Below are 19,409 nucleotides of genomic sequence, written 5' to 3'. Positions count from 1 at the left end.
AAGAGGATCCTCTGCTGTAGTGGCCCTCCCGCCAGGAGCACAGTGCACGCGGGCTCACACATTTCTAGGGTCTGCGACCACCCGCCTGGAACCGGCCCTCAGCCCCCGCTCGACCCTCCCACCCCGCAATCGACCCTCCGCCCGGAAAGCCACCTTTCCCACAACTTTGACATGCCGGTAGCAAGTTCTGCCCAAGTCCAGCGGGGTTCGCTTCCCGCCTCCCCGCCCTGCCCTGCCCTGCCCTGCCCCAGCTCCGCTCCGACCCGCGCAAACCCCGGCGCAGCCCCTGCATCAATGAGCGCGAGAACTGACCGAGGTCTGTAAAGACCGTCTTCTTCCCCTCCCCCTATACCATTCAAACATTTAAGATCATTTGCGGATAGACTTATTTTTCTAATTTGGTTCTTGGAGGGAGAGGAGACAGGAAATCAACTCTCCTGAATATGGGAGGGGGGAGGGGAGAGGGTACCGCGTTACCAATATTTTCCTTACGAATTCTGTTGCTTTAATTAAAGAATCGAGGACCGCACTCACTTGCCAGCAAGAGTTTAAAAGAGGGTTTTCTGCCTGCAGACGGAATGGCCTTTAGTCCCCCCACCCCCCTTTTTTTCTTTTTGGTAACCAATGTGTTTTCTATTACCCGGCCCTGCCGTGCCGGCGCTCGCGGTGCAATGGGAGACGCCATGTTGGCTCAGCTCATAGGACCAAGTCAAAAGCGAGCTTCGAGGCAGAGTTTTCACACGCTCGAGCTCCCCCTGACCGCCCCCCGCCCCCGCCCCCACCCCCTCTACCCCCACCCCCGCCTGCTGCCGCTTCATGCACATCCCAGGAGTGCAGCTCCGCGCGCCCGGCACCCCGGACTTTCCCGGGGCGCTGGCGGAATTCTGCCGCACGTAAGTGGGGGCGGGGGCTGGGGGGCAGGCACTTTCCCCGCAGCTGCTGCCAACTCCAGGCCCCGGTCCCTGCAGCCGGCTGGATGCTAACCCAGCCGTCTCCGCGGAGCCAGCCTCGGACGTCGCCCGCTAACTTTGAGCCCCAGCTCCTCGCGGCCCGGGGAGAGCTGATAGTGAAAGGCCGAGGCAGGGCGAACGCCAGCAGAACGAGCAGACTGGAAACCCCCCCGCCCCGGGCTCAGTCTTTCCCCAGGTTTGTTTGAAAGTGGCGAGAAGCAGCGAGCGCCCCTCTCTCTCCTTGCACTATTGTTGCATTTCGCGTCTAACTGGGTTCTCTCACACCCCCGAGCGCCACGAGGAGGAGGGGGAGCGGGGTTGGGAAAAGAAATAAAGCGAGCTCAGATCAGATGGAAAAAAAAAAAAAAAAAAAAAAAACCAGCAAGGAAAAAGAGACACTTAAAGGGAAAGAGTCGCCATGTTTAGCAGCTTTTTTAAAGATCTCGTCAATTTCACACAGAACGCGCTCGCTGGGTCCCAGCCCTCGTCTTTTGTCCAATTCAGTCGCAGCAAAGATCTTTTGTTCTAACTCAGCGTGAAAAGAAAAACTTTCTTTAAATGCAATAAACTTAAACCGAACTCAAGACTCTAAACAGATCCTCCTCCGGCCACTCTAAACATATACAAGGGGGTTTGTTTTAACCGGTTGAAAAATTTTGGGTCCTGTTTTTCTGCCTCGCAGACCCCAAGCTCATTGCTGAAACTTAGAGTGTGAGATTTCCAACGTTCAGAACACATGCTTAAAGCATAATAAAACAGGGATTGTCTTTTGCTTTGAAAATCATAAATTATAATTTAATGCCAATAATAATTTACAACAAATGGCTGTTTACAATAAACTAACACAAAACAAACAAGGAAAAGGGCCTGTGTTTTACTTATTAGAGAAACTTCACACACTCACATGGATACCACTTGCAAGAGGAAGAAAATCAACAACAACCGACAAAACCTCGAACTAAAGGTCAGTAATACTGTGCCGTAAGAACATACTTGTATTTATATATGTATATATCTACAGAAGGAAGTGAGAGTCAGATGGAGAACTCTGCACAAATCAGATTTTACTGGTCTGCATGTATTGACTGGAACTGAATATTAAAGTTTAATACACTTTACAAAATTATCCCTTTTCTTTCACCTCCCTCACTAGTCCCCCCACTTAAAATTAAACCAAAACATGATGAAGTACTGGGGGGGGGGTTTGGAAACCTTGAATAAGAACAAAATTGCAAGCTGCCAGCACTGAGCGTCCTCCAAACCAGGAAAAGAGAAAGAGGAAAAATGAAAAAAGACTCCAAAAAAAATAGTTACTACTTCCAAATCAGCACACCCTGTAAAGTTTCCTTCCTTCCTTCTTTCTTTTTCTCTATCCTGCTTTCTCTTCTTTTTCTTAATTTGGCTTCTAAGGACAAAGGATCCCAAGAGCAGTACATATTGTAGCTATACAATCTGAAATGTCAAAATGTCGTTGTGTTTTTATGTACATAACTCCAATGGAAAAGATTCCCTTGACCCTGTGGTCATGCTCTCACACACTGAAGGTAAAGGGGGGGAGGGGAGAGGGAACCCAACTGCAAGTTATCATATATACATAAAAAATAGACCCTTCAGTCTTATAACCTATATCACTGAATTTGAAATCCTCTCAACAACCACGCTAGAGCAGAACCACAGAATATTTTTTAAAATCTCACCTACTTAAGGAAAAACTCATTGCAAACAACTGCCCTCTAGTTACAATGCTGTGATTAGCTTGCTTGAACGATCTTCTGAGTAACTGTCAGAAATGTACAAAAGAGTATTTTTTTCTGATCATAAAATAGATACTGATCTCAAGATTTCTAATACTTTTTCACAATACCTTCCCTAAGCAGGCACTTAAGTGTGACAAATATAAGGGCCTTTTTTTTTCCCCAGAAAATCCATTTTTAATTAAAAGGAGGATTAGGTGAATGGGGGTGGTTTACTATATCAGTATGGCACTTCCTAAACCATAGATAAACCATTAACTTCAGCTCCCCCCCACACACCCAAATTAAACAGGCAAATACACTAGTCCACCTTTGAACAAACTGACTAAGGGGAGTAAACAAATGGGGCCCTCCCCCCGGCCGGCTAAGCGAGAGCTCACAGGGGCTCTTCTGGATGTAGACAGTGAGTGGGGACAGCCAGGTTTCAGATATCAAATAATATTTTAATTTCTGAATACTTTCAATTTTCCTTGGAATATAACACACAAAGACTCGACCAAACAGTTCAGTTATTATAACTTTTACAGTATACAGAAATGTTGCACTTAAAAAAAAACCTTCAGTTTTTTTAAAACACAAACTGTAAACTCTAAGATACTGAATCAATCACGTTACCTATAAGTGCCAACAGTGTTATTTTTGTCATGCTGATTTCAATGGTATTTTTTTAAAAAGGGAAAATATCAACAATTATAATACAAAGGGTTTGCAAATATACAAACAGATATAGGATTTTCATAACAATTCAAGAACTAAGCGGGACCCAATTCAAATTACAAAAGTTCACTTTTTATTCAAAACCTCAGCATGTGTCTTGGACACATTCCTTGGCTGCCAATAAATTCCACAGTTCATTCTCTTTCTTAAAATATTTTTTAAAAGCTGGGTTTGTCATGGTGTCTTTTGGGGAGGGGCAGGGTAGGGGAAGTTAAGTGATATATGTGGTTCCTCCAGTTCTCTAATTAGAGTGCTCAACTTCACCTAAAATTTTTGGTCACCACTTGTAAGTGCGTTTCCATCATCTTTGAGTTGCCTTTTAAAGTTTTATGTCTTCCTATGATATTTTCATGGACTCAGTTTTAATTCTTGCAGAACATATATTTTAATGATACACAGTTTTTAAGAAGCCAAGATTATATCAAAACTTATTATAGAACCACAGAATAAACTGGTTTGGAACCAGAAAAGTACAAAAAAGAACAGCTAGAAGTACATAGACACAGGACAATTAATAATTTGGAAAAAAAAAAAGACTTACTTTCTCCATTCTGCTAATTGTCTCCCAATCTCCTTAAATGCACTTTTAGCAATATTTTTCAAAAATTTACCCAAAAAAGAAAAAGACTAATTTTCTTTTTTATACAAAAATGATAAGTAGCAAGTTGTTCTGACCGACACAGGAGTTTTTTTTTTAATGCATTCTGTAAAAGTTCATTTGACAGTCTTTTTTTTTTTTTTTGAAATTCACAGTCCATTAAATTCTTCCCCTCTCTTCTTTTAGCAAACTTGAAACATCTTTTTATATCCTTTCTTAACAGAAGGAAATTAAGCAAACAAACCAGTCTTTTGCCTTTTCTTTCTCTGTTTCACTCCCCCTTCTTATTTTATTTATTTATTGAATTGCCATATACGGCCAGTTAAAACTGCTGCCGGACAGTAACATATCCCGGATGAGGGTTTCGATGGGGGTTTTACCTACCAAACGGACGAAAAACAATTGCTCTATGACTGAGGAGGAGACGGTGCGGAGGGAAGGGAGGCGAAGCAAAAGCTTTCCGAATCGCGTCGGCTGGTTGGGGTACTGGCTCCTAACGTATTCTTCCAAAGCACACTGAGACTTTTCCTGCAAGCTTTCCACATGGGCTACATCAGAGAGACCACAGGCATCTGGAAGAAAGTTTTAAAAAAGAAGAAGAAAAAGAAGAAGAAGAATTCAGTCATCAGATTAAGAGGCTTGAAATGGGTCACATGAGGTGTGTGCACAGAGCTCTGTCAAACTGCCCCAACCGGAGTTGGAGCAAATGCCTATGTACTGAAAACTTAATGGGGGGGAGGGAGAAAGAGCAAGAGATGGTCCTGAAGTGTTTGCTTTAAAATAAAACATGCTCAGTGTGCCACAGGCTTTCACTGCCGGAGTGCTTAGCCTGGGTCATTAAGAGACCCAAGCAAAAGTGCATTGGGTCTATCTGGCCCAAGTCGGTAAACAGAAGAAACCCAAACTGCCAGCACTCTTTCCCCTCCTCCTCTGTAAATAATAGTTTGGCTTATAATTATATAGGGGTTGGTGGGGGTTGGGGGTGGACAACCTGGCCCAGTCCTGCGTAAAGGCGTCCACGACCCAGCCTCAGATTCTCCCCAAAGAGGGCGACTCATTTTTCTCCAGTCTTTGAAACTGATTTAAGTGGCCCTTTAAAACTGATCTTGTCAGTTTAGCCTATTGAAGGGCAGCCATGCAAACTGTGATCTCTCTGTTCATTTGAGCTGTTTCTTTTCCCCCCTTTTATTCTCTCTCCCTTTTTCTCCCAACCCCCCCCCTTTATTTTTTAAAACCCAGGTCCCTCCAAGAAGCATCCCCCCTCCCTGTTATCTTCAGGAAAACACTTTTCTTTTTCTGATACGTGAAAACACAATAAGTGCCTTTGAAATGAGAGGCTTCTTGGTAAAGGCGGTTCAGGTTGTGACCTGACCTTTCAGGGCTCCCCAGACAAGACTGGGGTTAACACATGCATATTGTGAATCATTAAAACAGATATTCGAAAAGAGCCACCACCACCTCCACCCCAAGAACCAGAACACACAGGCAACCTCTTCATTATGTGTATCTAGGACTCTGCATGTCTACAGAATGTAGAGGTGTCTGTGGTCAGGAACTAAAAGATCTGTTTGCATAGGACTCCTTCCCTCGGCGGCATCATCGGAACTGTGTGTCTCCCTCTGAATCAGATAACAGGAACCTTTATCTCTTTGTGAGGCGGTGTGCATTCTCTACACAGGCCTTCACATTTTGCAAATAGTCATAAATTAAACTGTTAACGACAATATCAGGCATTTTTTTCCTTGAAAGACCCAGAGTAAGGCTAAGAGCTAACAAGGATACCAAGAAATTAACAACCACCTCCATCATCCAAGAAGGTGGGCAGGGTGTTGTGTTGTGGGATGGGGTGAAGGTGGCTATGAGGTAGGGAAATATCCTGCTTGTATATTTGCAGCAAGCAAATGTCCTAGAGATGAGGGGCTCTCAAGAAAAATAATCCCAATCCAAACCTCTGCAAACAGCTTCCCTGCCCAGACACTGACCTTTCATTGATTATCTAAGGACTTCCAAAGGCAGAATTCGGGGTGGCTGTGTGGGAGATCTTATGTGGAAAGCAGCAATATACAAGACAGCAGTTTGAGGACTCAGAACATTTAAGCCATTCAGCTAATGACTTGGTTCCCCCCAGACTTCTTTCAAACAATAAGGAAGAGATTGTGGACCTCCTTTATGTTTGCCACATAAACTACACATCTCTCCTCATTTCCTGTTACAAGCTGAAAAAATTGTAATGGGTGACTAGGTTCCAAGCCTTGCTAATGTCCAAATGTTTGTTATACTTAATCAGGAACCCCTTTCCCCTCTCAGCCATGACAAAGGGATCAGCTGACAACTTAGTTCAAGAATGTGAAAGGGGGGTGGTGACTTCCATCCACCTAGGCTATGCTGAACTCAGCCTGGAGACAGCCAAAAGGCTCAGGTGTGGCCCCAAGTGGAAAGCCAGATACTTTCAAGAGTTAATTAATATCCAATCTATTACTCACACAGGTTAAACTACATGCAAACAAATTAGGTTGCATAATGCAGTCAATGATGGTTTTATATCTCTAGCAACATCCATATCCAGCTCAAGTTGGCAATATACTTTGGGTTGTTTGAAAATTGCCTTAAGTGTTTGCTTGGGCAGGTGAAGCAAGAGGCCAGTGTCTTCAACCTCCTGCAGACATTCTGAAGAGTTATGATGGTCCCTTTCTTCCTCTTGCCCCTTTCTGACAGCTCTTTTCCCCTCTCCTGGCAGTCGGCATTATTTCAATAAGAATATGATTTTGAAAATTGCTGCCCTCAGGTTGGATTTGCCTGGAGCTCCAACTCCTACTGAGTTAGCAGGCAAACTTTCCCCTGCAGAGACCATGTCAGAACTGCTGCAGTGCCCAAGGGCATCTCCTGGAGGCCCAGCCAGGGTGCTAGAGAAAACGGAGGACTTGAGGAGATTCCCCGAGGCCCAGCAGGCCCAGAGGACCTGAGTTCAGGAAAGGGAGCAAGAAAGTGCATCCCAATCTGGATTCTGCAGGTGGGGGAAAGAGGTAGCAGAGGCTGCCCTATGGCCCATATAGGGGAATCTATCTGAAGCATCCTTCCTGCTGCCCAGCCTTCCTCTCCTCTCCCCGGACAGCCTGGTGGTGTCCAGCAGCTATACAAAGTTCCCACTTCAAGTTGCACTCAACAGTTTGGCCTTTCAAGGAGGAGTTTGGGCTTCCCCTGGGGACTCCCAAGTTCTCTGAGCCCCAACTCTGGGCTAGGAGCCCATGGGCACGAGAGGGGCTCCTTCCTACCTGAGGTGAACAGGACTATGGCCTTCAGGCAGCTGTACTCGGCTGAGTCAACGTGCAGCGCCTTGAGCTTCTCCACTTGCTCTTGGAAGATCCGTATGTGGTCCATAAAGGCGACCACCCGGTCGGCGGACATGGGCGAGGCATGCAGGCCGGCGGCAGCCAGGAGCGGGGCGACGTGGAGGGGCATGGAGCACTGCGCCGCATTCAACACAAACAGCTCGCTCCAGGTGAGGCGAAGTAGGGCCACCTGGTCCGTGATCTGCAGGTCGGGGAAGAAGGGGATGTTCCGGGCCCACTCGACGGCGCTGAAGAGCATCCTCGCGGCCAGTTCGCAAATGTTCTCGATGCCCATGATGTTGTTGGGCTGCATGCATTGGCTGCCGAAGCGCGACGTGGGATAGGGCTCCGCGCGCAGCAGCAGGGAAATATATCCGGACAGGTACGAGTGGCAGTTGAGGGGGTCCCCGTTGGTCAGCGCGAACTGCCCATGGGTTGGCTGGGTGGGCGGCATCCTGCCCCTCTGCACCGCTGCGGGGAGGAAAGGAGACACTTCACAGTTAATGACCAACCTCGGACCCCAGGCTCCCTGGAGGGGTCTGCCCCAGCCCGACCCCCACCTGACCCAGGCACTGAGCAGCGCAAGAACCAGGCAGGCCTGCCACAGACCTGGAGTCGCCAGGCTCCCGGCACTACGCCTTTCAAACCACCACCCAGGCAAGCTCGGAGGGCCAGAGGAGCACACTTGCCTCCAAGGCCCGCTTGGGGCTGGTCTGCCGAGGACCCAGAATTGGCCACTTTGCCTCGGGGTCCCTGGCGCTGTGGGCGGGATGTAGCATTCTGAGGGCATCTTTCTTCTTTACTGCTAAATAGCTGATATTTCTTATTGATTGGAGGAGAGGGAACGGGAGGGGCGACTCTGGGGGGAGGGTGAAACGCTTTTGCAAAAGGCACAGGGGTTCACCCCAGACAGCCTGTGACCACTCCGGAACGACTCCCCCAAACCCCGAAGCCTCAGCCCCAGGCCGGCGGGGAACCCCCAGTGAGAGACAAGCAGAGAGCGGAGGTCTGGCGTCTGTCTAATCAGTGTGCTCGGAGGAGACGGAGGGAGAGGGCGGAGAGAGAGAGGCCGGCTAAGGAGAAAGGAAGTCGGGAAAGGCAGGGAGCAGGCGGCCGGCACTAGCGGAGCCTGGGCAGGGCCTGTAAGGACCGGGGCAAGCCGGCGAGGCTCGGGCTCAGGCTGTTATCTGACTCTGGACCGGGAGAGTCGCTCTCGCAGAAGCACAAAGAAACCCCGGCGTCGGCTCGCCCCAACCCGGAGCCCGCGCCCCGCGCCCCGCGCCGAGCGCGCCATTGGCAGAGCACAGCTCGCGGCGCTCGGCGAATTTTATATCACAAAGACCCAACTCGTACAGAGCGAAAGCAGCCGCCCAGGGCGCCTCGCCCACCCTTTCCTACTTCCTATCGCGCTCTCTTCGTTTCAAAAGTGAAAGGAAAAAGGAAAGCAGAGGTGGTGTTTTTTTTGTTTTTTTTTTTTTTTTTTTTTTTTTTTTTTAGCAGAATGTTAATCCACGGAGGGTCACATGAGCGCTGCCCGGGCCGCAGCGTTAATACGGCGAAGTGCATAAAATTGCCATTTGTAATTTGAACCTCCTGTACAAAAGTACAATCTCAGGTTGGGGATTTTTTTTTTTTTGAGAGGGTGGGGGCTGGGGAAAGGGGTGAGGGGGAGGGACATGTTGAACATGCAGGAGAAACAAGAGGAGAGAGGGAGAAGTATACTAGGCTTTACAACAACAACAACAACAAACACCCCATCCCTTGCAGATAGGCAGACTCCAGCGAACTCACAATCAATGCAAAGGAAATGAAAACAGCCCAAAGAGAGAGTAGAGAAGGAAATCAGTCGGCCAAAGCATGCGGATTTGGGGGTCTGGGTTCCAATGCAGAACTCGCTTCTAGTATAAAACCCCTTTCCGCTGCAATACGAAGAGAAGAGCTCGGGGTTTCTTGTCCTTACCCAGAGCAGGCTAGCCACACGTACCCAGGACCCAGGGACCCAGGGCGAGGGAAGGAGAAATGAGAGGCCGATACCTTCCCGTCTCATGCCCACTTTGAGGCACTTTTTGAGGCGGCAGTACTGGCACTGGTTGCGGTGGTGCTGGTCGATGGGACAGTTCCGGTTGGCGCGGCACGTGTAGCTCAGGTTCCTCCGCACGCTGCGCTTGAAGAAGCTCTTGCAGCCCTCGCACGTGAACTGGCCGTAGTGCTTGCCGCTCGACTTGTCCCCGCACACCACGCACTCGATGTGCTGCTGCTGCTGCTGCTTGTCGCTGCCCGGGCCGCCGGGGCCGCCCTGGCCACCGGCCGCCGTCTGGGCCGGCGTGCTGGCTGGGCCCCCTTGGCCGGGCGTCTGTGGCGTGTGCGGGGCGCCGGGCGGCGGGCCGGGCACAGGCGGCGCCTGCGAGGCCTGGCTGCCCTGTGAGCCGGGCACCTCGTCCTGGGGGTCGCGCCACGTGCTGACTACCATTGCCATATCTATGGGGGCCGCGTCCGGACTTCCTGCTCCCCTGGCTGCGGGCGGCGGCGGGGCGGCGGCGGCTCCCCGGGTCTCGGGCTCCGGCGCGCCGCCTTTTGTGTGTGCGAGGGTGCGAGAGGGCGCGGGAGGGCGCCCCGGGTGGCTCGGGGGCTGGTTGGTTGAGGTTGGTTAGTTTTTCCTTTTTTGTTTTTGCTTTTGCAAAGTTTTGTCGATTGCTTGTCTGGCCCGGTGTGTTTGTTTTGTTTGTTCCCCTCAGCTCAGCTTTGTTGGTTTCGGGGGGCTTTCCGCCGGGAGGGGAGGGGAAGGGGACAGGAGAGCGAGTGGGAGCAGAACGTAGAGAGAGAGGGAGGGGAGGGAGAGCTGAAGTCGATTGTCTGGCTTCAAGACAGAAGTAGGAGGCAAAAAAAAAAAATCTCTCCAAAGATCTCGCTCGCCCTCACTCTCTCCCTCCCTCTCTCGTTCACTCTCTCGCTCTTAGAGCTGGTGTGCAGCCGAGGAGTTGGCGGAGGAGGAGGAGGAAGAGGAGGAGGAGGAGGAAGAGGAGGAGGAGGTGGTGGTGGTGGTGGTGGAGGAGGAGGAGGAGGAGGAGGAGGAGAGGCGACTGTCCGGGGGCCAAGTCCAGGGCAGCCCACAGTCAGCCATTCAGGAAAGCCATCGAAATCAGGAGGACTAGGAGATCGGAGGCGCCGGGTGCGGGCGCGCCCAGGGAGCCAGGCAGGCCGGGGCGGAGGCCGGCGGCCCGCGGAGTGGCCGGAGCGCTGCCGGGGTCCGGGGGAATCAGCATGAAAGTGGTCCGCGTCGGGCGCTGCGCGGCGTCGTCCTGGCGCTGGGCCGCCGCCGCCGCCGCCTGCCCCGGGCGTCCGGCGCGCGCCTTGCTCTCTCCGGCTGCCGCCGCCCGCAGTCGCCGGGTGGAGGCCGCTCGCCGTTCCCTGCGGGCCGCCCGGGCCGCCGCTGCCGCCGGAGCCGCCGCCGAAGCCGCCGGGTCGGGCCCGGAGCCGCCGCGTCTAGCGCCGCCGCCGCCGCTGAAGTCGCTGCTGCCGCTGCTGCCGCCGCCGGAGCCGCTGCTGCTGCTGCCGCCGCCGCCGCCTCACACACATAGGGAAAGAGTCAACTCGCCGGCGGCGGGGGAGAAATGATAAAAGAGAGAGAGGAGGGCAGATCACCACCTAGAAGCACATCCTTCGTGCGCGGAGGGGGGAGAGAAAGACGGAGAGAAAGAATGAAAGACGGGAAAAAGGCAGCTCGGCACCCGGAGAAAGGAGGCAACTCGGGGAGAGGAGGAGGAGGAGGAGAAAACACACACGCGCGCACGCACACACACCGCGGAGAGAAAAGAACAGAGAATCAAAGTGATCAAATATGCTAAAAAGGGGGGCGCGGGAGGGAATGCGATTTATAGGCGCCGGGGCTGGCAGAAGTGGCTTCTCCGCGATCAGCTCACTGAGCTCTCTATATAGTGAACTTTGACACGACTGCTGCAACTTAGCGCACGTTGCCATGGCGACGGCGCGCCTTATAAGGCAGCAGCCGGGGTTGGCCTGGCCAGGCGCGCGCGCGCCGCCCCCTCGCCGTCATTGGCCGGACCGCCGCGGCCCCGCCATGGCGGCTGCAGGAGCAGCCCGGTCCTAGCGCGAGCGGCGTCTCAGGCAAGGCGCGGGGCGCGCGGGGGACTGGGGTTGGGGGGGGCGGGGACGGGGTGGCCGCGCCGCCGCCGAACGGGGGATGGGCCCGGGCTGGCCCCGCGAGCGCTGCCCCCGCGGTCCCCACAGCCCGCACCCGAGGTTTCCGCCCCGGCGGGGAGACTAGCGCCGCGCGCACACACAACGTCTCTTAAAGGCTCCGCGAGAGGCTTTGGGTGGAATCCGGGACTTCGCCTCTCGCAACTTGGCGATGTCACTAAATCCGCCGCTCGCGCACCACCCGGGACTCCTGGCGCATCTTAGTGCCCGCAATGCCAAAGAAAAGTTCCCTGGTTTCTTTGCAGAGGGGTAGGGAGTGAGGAGGGGAAGGTGCCACGAACTGAGCTTGCAGGCATTTCCCAAACGAAAGATTTGGCCAAATCCAGGTGATAGCAAACCCTTCTCTTAATCAACTCTGATCACTTGTTCGGTTTGGTGGCTCATATATATATATATTTCTTTTCAGAGGATAAAGACCGTTCTGTTTCTGTATTTTCCTTGTAGGGTTAACATTTCACAGGTATATGGCCTGACATTTTAATTGCCCAAATAAAGCATCTTGGATGCTGAGAGGCAGAAGTAGACTTCACCTCATTGTCATGACGCAATTAAAATCAATTTTTCTCAACTTTACCCTCTCTTGTTGGTGTTAGCTAACTCTCCAGCCAACATCCTGCCACATACCAAGTCATGGTGAGAGGGGAAAGACTTCTGCCCGCTGATGGGCAGGAGGTGGCAGCTGCCCAGCCTCCCCTGTGCACACCCTCTGTACACACATGTAAACGCACATGTATCAGATACACATTTGTCAATGTACACAAAGACTTCACCGACTATGCTTCTAGGTCGTAGAAGAGTTAAGTACGGACGTCATTGTTCCTCAAGTTCCTTTTAAGTATTCATATAGTCATTAAAAGGCACCCAGAGATTCTGCCCCAAATGGGAAATAATACCAGTACAGTTCACAAAAACCACACACAAGCCATGTTGTACCTCCAGAAGTCACTGCAAAAAGAACAACTTCATAGACGATTGCCATTCTGCTCCATGTGCTAAAATAATTGAGACAGTTGTGTCTTTGAATTCCAGGTGTCTGGTTTTAAACATCAAACATGTAGAATTGCTCTCAGAACACACTATATTCCAATGCAGTAACCTTGTTGTTTGATTGTGACCAGTTAGTGAATTATCATTATTCCACATTTATATAAGAAAATTGTGTCTCCTTTGTACACACTTTGCACCAAGAAAAAACCCTTATACCGGTAAGCCAACCAGGTTTTTGAACAATTAAAATATTTTACACAAAAGACGCTGAGCTCCAGGAAAAAAAAAAAAAAAAAAAGAACACATATGAGGAGTAAATTGACGACTACAGAAAAGCATACTTGGTAGCTGAAAAAAATTGACAGGCTAAAGATATTTTTAAAACAAACCATACATATAATTGACATGTATAGATTACATTTTGCATTCAATTCTCTTTACACACATAGGCAGAATATGAGGTAGGGACTGAAGATCTGGGCAGCTGGGGGCTGGTTTTTAGGAAGGAAAAATCTTCTTTAAGCTTCATTCCTGAAACCTCCTCAGCCCTCACTCTTTCTCTGATGAAATCACGTCTTTCATTAAAGCTGCAGGTTCTTGGTTTATTTGAAAGTTTTTTTGAAGTCCAACAAACCTATAGTGGACACTGAACTATCATAAACCTGGTGTGGAATAAGATTGCCACAGAGTGAAGCCAGGCTGGGAATTTCAAGTTGATTAGAGATACAATATAACTTTCACCTAAAGAGGATAAGAAGAATGGAAAAGAAATCATTACAGAGGAGAAGGTTTTTGGTTGTTCTTGTTTTTCCTTTCAACCTCTATGATTTAGGAATTGCTAATGTTACAAATGTCAGTAGATTAGGGACGCGCTCAGCTGAGATGTGATGAGGCTGGGGTTGAGATAGGAAATCTAATGGGCATTCCCATCTCAATTTAATAGAGGATGAAAATAATTGATTATAGGGAAATCTTAATCTCGCCCCCTGAATGGGGAGACTTCCATAGCAGATTACCTTTTACCAGCATGGGAAGGGACAATATTGAGGAGGAAGAGCTTCCCCAGTTCACATAGAGATTTTTAGAATTGGAAGTATGTTCTGATGGCCTTAGATTGAAAATGAAGTATTTCCCAACCATATCTTAAAAAATTGGAGCCTGTTAGACAAATGATCACAGGGCTGCCATAAAGTCAGGGGTGTTTTGCTCTGTATTTTTGGACTCATTCAGTTATGAAAATGCAAGTTGCAAGGGGGAAAAATCACAGTATAAATTATACTTAATTTTAATGCATAGAAGAAGGGACAAGACTACATACAGACTGAGAAGAAAAATGAGACAAAAATATTGTAAAATGTCTGCTCCAGAGACTCACTTGCTGTGGCGCTAAGCTTAAAAAGCTCTGAGAAGATAAAATCAATATATTATTATTTCATAAAAATCGGACCCAGTCTTTTTTTGGAGATGTAAATTTATTTTAATGAGAGGAATGGCAAGCTTGAATTTGCCTAGAGAAAGTTAGTAAAACATTTGCCCTAATCTAAAAAAGAAAAGAGAAACTCAACACCCAGGAATACAATTTTCTTGCAGAAAGTGGCCTGATGGGCTGCATTTCTTTACAGATTAAATCACAATATGAATACGGACCCCGGCAAATGCCGAGTTTAACTCTGAACTCAGTAGAAACCAGTTCCGTTCTCCAGGATTCATTGAATTCCTCCTTTCCCTCAATCTAGTCCGTGTGTGTTTTTCTCTTCCACCACACTGGAGCTCCATGAATAGGGAAAGGGGCTTCCATTGTGTCCCTCTGAACTTCCAAGTCAATGCAATTTTTAACCACTGGCTTGTGGTACTTTGAAAATCACCAGGGGCTGTCAGAGTTGGGTCCTCTGAAAAATTTACAGTGCTAAATCAGAGCATATGCTGGGAGGGAAAAAATTGCTTAAGATTGGAGCAAGTACAGTATCTGTCTGCCCCCTAGTGTAAGAGTCCTCGCTGCCTAAAATTCAACTTTAAAAGAAAAGGAGCTCTTAAAGGGAAACGACTTTGGGCTCACGTAGGCATAGGAGAATGAAACTTCTGTACATTTTAATCTGAATAATTCTTCAGGATTTAAAATTAATTGGCTCTGGCTTGGTTGGACAGTACTCGGATCTCACCACCTCTGCGTTTCCCAAGTCACTGGCGAAGAGTTGATTTTTTTTTTTTTTTCCTGAACTGGGTTTATGTGCGTCCCCCTCACCCCCGCCTCTCTTTTTCTTTCTCTCTGTCTCTGTCGTCTCTCTCGCTGGCTTTTTTAAAATGAGGAACCGTTCCTCGAACGTTCTGGACAGAGCACAGTATTGCTTCTTAAGTCAGCCCGGCGCGGTTGCAATAGACAGCAAAAAGGTAAACGTTTGCCTGAAATCCGCACGCCAGCTCCACCACCCCGCCCGATGGTGAGTACCCTTCTCGTCGCGATTCTCCTCCTAGCTTAACCGAGCGCTCGCCTACCCGAACCGTGGCCGAGGGCGCCGGGCGAGGCTTTTCTCTCTCCCTGCCTGCCTGGCTGTCAGTTGCACAAGGTTGCAAAACGAAGCGCAGAGGCAAAGCAAACAGTAAATTCTGATACTTAGTGCGAGCCTAGCAGCTCCTTTGCTAGAAAACCGAGTCATCGGCTGCTTGGAAAGCCATGCTTATAGGACTGGTTTTTAGTTTGTTCTATGGAAGGAAATGAGTTTGAGGAGACAGGACAAGGAGATAGGAGGCTCCGCAGTCTTAACGCTTCGGCTTAATCATATTTTGGCAGCTTTGCAATTGTATTTTCCCCCTCACCCCCTTCACCATCTCCCCTATCACACACATGTAATAAAATATGGCAATGCATTGAATTGACTCTGTTCCCCCTTCCCCGAACCCCTTAAACCACAGTCCTCGGCATTTCATACAGGCTAGCAAACCGATTTTTGAAAAGCCCCAAGTCATCCCCAACCCCACACAGCATAAGGAGAAAAGTAAGAAAGGAAAGAAAGAGAAAAAATACTGTAAGTAAACATACCAAAACCATATTTGCCTTGTTCAAGGTCCCAAACAGCTTGCATCTTCCTTCTAAACTGGAATAACTCTCCTTTAGTTTGGCGGGTGAAATAAATGCTTTGTTGGCCCCCTGAAAAGATGTGCCTTTGATAATTAAAGAGAATCTCCTCCTCGGTGTTTATCTAAGCGATTGTGCAAACTGATAAAAAGTAGGCACTAGCCTGCAGGGAAAAAGAGGAAAGGTGAAGGGAGAGATCTTCCACCTCAAGGAAGTGCTTCCCCATGTATTAGGCTCTCTCAGCCTTGGAAAACCCTGCACACTAACTTTAGAGAGACAAGGTTTCAGGGAGCTTTGTACATAGCTGCTGAGGAATGCAAGCCTCGCCTTTAAGAAAAAAAACCCCAAACCGTAGGTAGGAGATGTCTGGAGTGATCCTTGTCTCTCATCTCATTCCTTAGAAGGAAGAGTGCGTTGTTACACCTTGTTTGGGGCTGGAAAGACGAGACTTTAAAAACACCCGTCCAATTGAAAAAAATCTCCCAACTTAATGAGTTTAGTCGGAGGCTGGAGCAAACGGCTCAGCCTCAGCAGAAAACCGCCAGCACTATAGGCGATATTGCAAAGCAAGACGACCCAAGGCACAGCCAAATTCCACTGTTTGGGGTCGAGAGGGATGCAGGCTAATCCTAAAGCAAGTTGGGAAAAAACAGAGGTGGAAGAGGAGGGGGAAAATGCATCAGCCTCGCAGACTGGCAGACAGGCTCCCCTCGCCCTGGATCAAAGATAGAACTTGAAACAGGAGGGCAACATTTTTCCTAGGAATCCATTGGAATCCTCATTTTCTACTTTTAACTCAAGTCTCCCCAAGTGATTTTTTTCCCCTCTCCCCTGTGGATTTCTGCCTCCCCCCTTTCCGGTCCTCATTCTAGAACTTTCCTGAGGAGGAAATCTATTTCTTTTGGAGGGAGGGGTTCCCCATTTCAAGCCTTCAGATAATGAATGCTTAATTCACCCCCCTCCCTTTCTCTACTCCCCAAAATGAATAAAGGAAGCAGGAGTACGGTAACTAGTGAAAATTGAGAATAAACTATGTTGGCTCTCACAGTTTAATACAATTTTAACTAATGGATTTTTGTTTTGTTTTGTTTTAAGAGAAGAATAATGGGGAAACACGGATCTTTTATTTTAGGAAACTGTTATGGTAAGATGTATGTCAGACTTGACAAATGGAACTAACGCTCTTCGGCTGCTTCTTGTCCTTGTCTTAAACAGGAATTAAGTTAAACACAGTGCTGAATGTTAATTACATGTTTACTGGCTAATGAAAATTACAAATGGTTTTGCCACCTCAAACAATGATGAAAACTCTGAAGACACTGTAATTATATACTTTGAGCAAAATAACTCAGAATATTGATCATAAGAAGTGTAAATCTTTTTTAACTATTCATTAATACCATAAATATGGGCTAGAGAAGTTTTTCCTTGCGGTTTGTCTCATCAGTTACACTGAGTGGATGGATGGTGAGGCTCCTCTGGGGAGATGGTGAACTCATTCTCTTAGTAGAAGGAGGCCACTTGTGTAACTCGGGGGGTGCCCCCTCCCTTTCACCCCCACCCCCTTCATCCCCAGCAGAAGGTCGAGGAAGAGTTGAACAGGAAGGCCGGGCTCAGGGCAGGTGAAGGTGATCACAGCCTGGCCTTTCCCTCTCCTCCCTGTCCACCTCACTTCTCTCCCTCCTCCCTTTCCTGCTAGTTCTGATCGATGACCGCCTTCCCCAGCTTGGGCACCAGTGGGATAACCTGGCATCTGGGGGTTCCTAATGGAAGACTAGTTAGACCAGGAAACTCACCCCACCCACAACCCAACCATGACCTGACAACTTAAATTCCCTTCTTCAGAGATGGCTCAGGCAGTTCATTGCAAAAGAAGGAAAAAAATGTTAGGGATGGAGGTTGCTATTGGGTAAGGTGGCTCAGGCGGCTGTACCAGAACTGGTTTCCCTGGGTTTGGGAGCAGAGAAAATTTTTTGTTGTGGTTTTCTTTTAACTTTCGCCAGAGTTGTAGTGCTGGCAGCCACTGCGATCTCGGAGGTCAAAGGTGAAGGCTGCACTGACCCTAAAAGGCTGTCCTGGCCTGACCACAAGGCCGATGGGGCAGGGGAGCGGGGTTTTGTCAGCCTTACAGCTTGGCACTTTGGAAGGGGCATCTATGAAACCCATACTTGGGGGGCACAGTGTCAAGTGTAAGTTTTAAGTGAAATATGGAGGATTTTTTAAAAAGTACCCTAGGCTTGTGGGACTAGAGTCCTCTTTTTCCCTGAGAATTCCCAAGGCGCTGGTCTTTGTCTTAGAAGGAATGGAGTTTCTGAATGGTGTGAAAGGGACAGAGAGGGTCGCTTCAAATCGATTTTACTTGTCCTTTCTGTCTTTTCGGATCAACGCCCTTCAATGGGCACAGAGGTGCTCTTTCAACCAAAAACTTGTGCTACATTTTCTGCCTGTATTGGTGCTAAATACAATAAGCACTGGGCAGGTTTTTTTTTTTTCTTTGCTCTCCAAAGCAAGAAAGCACCCTAATTAAATTGTTTTATATGGACAGTCAAGACGGACCAATTAAGTATGCATTAGTATAAAGATATAGTCTGTAGATAAGGTTGTTTAGAAAATCACGTGCATGATAAAGGAGAGGGCGCTAGCATTTTGGAGAGGTGCCTAGACCCAGCAAGGTCATGCACCGTCCTCCTTGGGCCCCAGGGGAATTGCAAAGGCCCGGGCCCCAGGTGAGAGGGTAACCAGCTGGCTAACAGGTGGGAGAAATCGTCAGACACTTTCGGGCCGGAAGCCCTGGCCCAAGAGTGGTGGAGTCCGAGGGGTCGGGATTCCTCACATCTTACTCTGGCAACGTAGCAGACCGAGGTGGTGGGTCCAGTAGGATCTGGCGGGACCCTGCAGTGCCCTACTCCATGCCGAGCCTACTGCCCGAAGTCTCAGGTCCTGGATGCGGCCCTGCACTAGTGAAATCGTTCGCGCCCCGGGGTGGCCAGGAGGGCCAGGGGACACCGACGGTGTCACAGCCGCAGCACTGTCACAGCCAATATCAGGGCAGGAGGCCTCCACCTAACATCTCCAAGCTAAGCGCTTTTTCTTGTCTTAGGAGAGGGCAGCTTTTCTGCTGGGAAAGTAACGTTCCCACCTGACGACATCCGACCCGCTGGACGTCGAAGATTGGTCTTTAGAATAGGAGAAAGGCCGAGGGGTCGAAGAAAGGGTAGCATGGAGCGCAGCTCGTCGTTCAGCTGATGCAGCTCTGGGCTTCTCCACCCTCTCTCTTCCCTCAGAGGTGTGGGAGGGCGGAGAGCATCTCTCCTGGAAGGAGGTGACCCCCAGAGCAGGGGCCGGGGCCTCTCCGCATCGCAGCTCAGGGCTGTGATAGGTGGTCCCCGGGCCGAGGGGGCGCGAGCGCCCGCTGCCTCTGGTAGGGCTCTCGGGGCGCACAGGGCAACCCTTAGTAGCGGGGGAGGGAGAAGTGGGGGCGAGAATTAGAGCCTGGGGAAGTGGCTGAATGTCAAAAGTAAAAGGTTGAAAAGCCAATTTTCCAGGCGCGCTTTCGCCCCCCTTTGCTGGTTGCAGGGGCCGTAAATCAGCGGCCAGCGGAGGGCGGGAGGAGCCCCCTTGGCGAGCTCTGCGTGGCCCCGCCCGGACCGTGTGCACCTCCCGGTGGGCCCCGAATCGATCCGAAGCCTAGCTGAGGATGTCACCGCACTAAATATTTACTGATCACACACAAATAGCCGGGGCTCGAACGATTTTCCTCTGTGAGGAGAGCGCGGAGAGAAG

The 19,409-nt window shown here is 49.5% G+C and overlaps 1 protein-coding gene across 4 annotated transcripts; it reads right to left on the bottom strand.

Annotated features, from left to right (window-relative positions):
- Positions 1-3,126: 3,126 nt before the first annotated feature.
- On the bottom strand, positions 3,127-16,479 carry NR2F2 (nuclear receptor subfamily 2 group F member 2). 4 transcript variants are annotated; one of them, XM_032252808.1, is made up of 3 exons: positions 15,591-16,479; positions 7,292-7,819; positions 3,127-4,591 (listed from the first exon to the last, which is right to left on the bottom strand). In XM_032252808.1, the coding sequence occupies exons 1-3, from the start codon at positions 15,631-15,633 to the stop codon at positions 4,317-4,319; spliced, it is 846 nt and encodes a 281-aa protein (XP_032108699.1). In that variant the 5' UTR covers positions 15,634-16,479; the 3' UTR covers positions 3,127-4,316. The 4 variants fall into 4 exon arrangements, with proteins under 4 accessions (XP_032108699.1, XP_032108698.1, XP_032108700.1 ...); XM_032252807.1 differs by lacking the exon at positions 15,591-16,479 and adding an exon at positions 9,383-11,254; XM_032252809.1 differs by lacking the exon at positions 15,591-16,479 and adding an exon at positions 9,309-9,394.
- Between the last annotated feature and the right edge of the window lie 2,930 nt (positions 16,480-19,409).

This window comes from Sapajus apella, unplaced genomic scaffold, assembly GCF_009761245.1.
Source record: "Sapajus apella isolate SASKATOON/1434 unplaced genomic scaffold, GSC_monkey_1.0 scaffold80, whole genome shotgun sequence".
NCBI classification, from domain to species: domain Eukaryota; kingdom Metazoa; phylum Chordata; class Mammalia; order Primates; family Cebidae; genus Sapajus; species Sapajus apella.
Note: the sequence above shows the minus strand (reverse complement) of the source record. Positions and strands in the feature narration are given on the sequence as shown.

What these genes read in the sequence shown, in the direction of transcription:
- NR2F2 (XM_032252807.1), bottom strand. Translation starts at nt 9,824, where the DNA reads ATGGCAATGGTAGTCAGCACGTGGCGCGACCCCCAGGACGAGGTGCCC. An exon ending in AGTGGGCATGAGACGGGAAG is followed by an intron (nt 7,820 to 9,382) that starts GTATCGGCCTCT and finishes TCCTCCCCGCAG; the next exon opens with CGGTGCAGAGGGGCAGGATG. An exon ending in CATAGTCCTGTTCACCTCAG is followed by an intron (nt 4,592 to 7,291) that starts GTAGGAAGGAGC and finishes ACTTTCTTCCAG; the next exon opens with ATGCCTGTGGTCTCTCTGAT.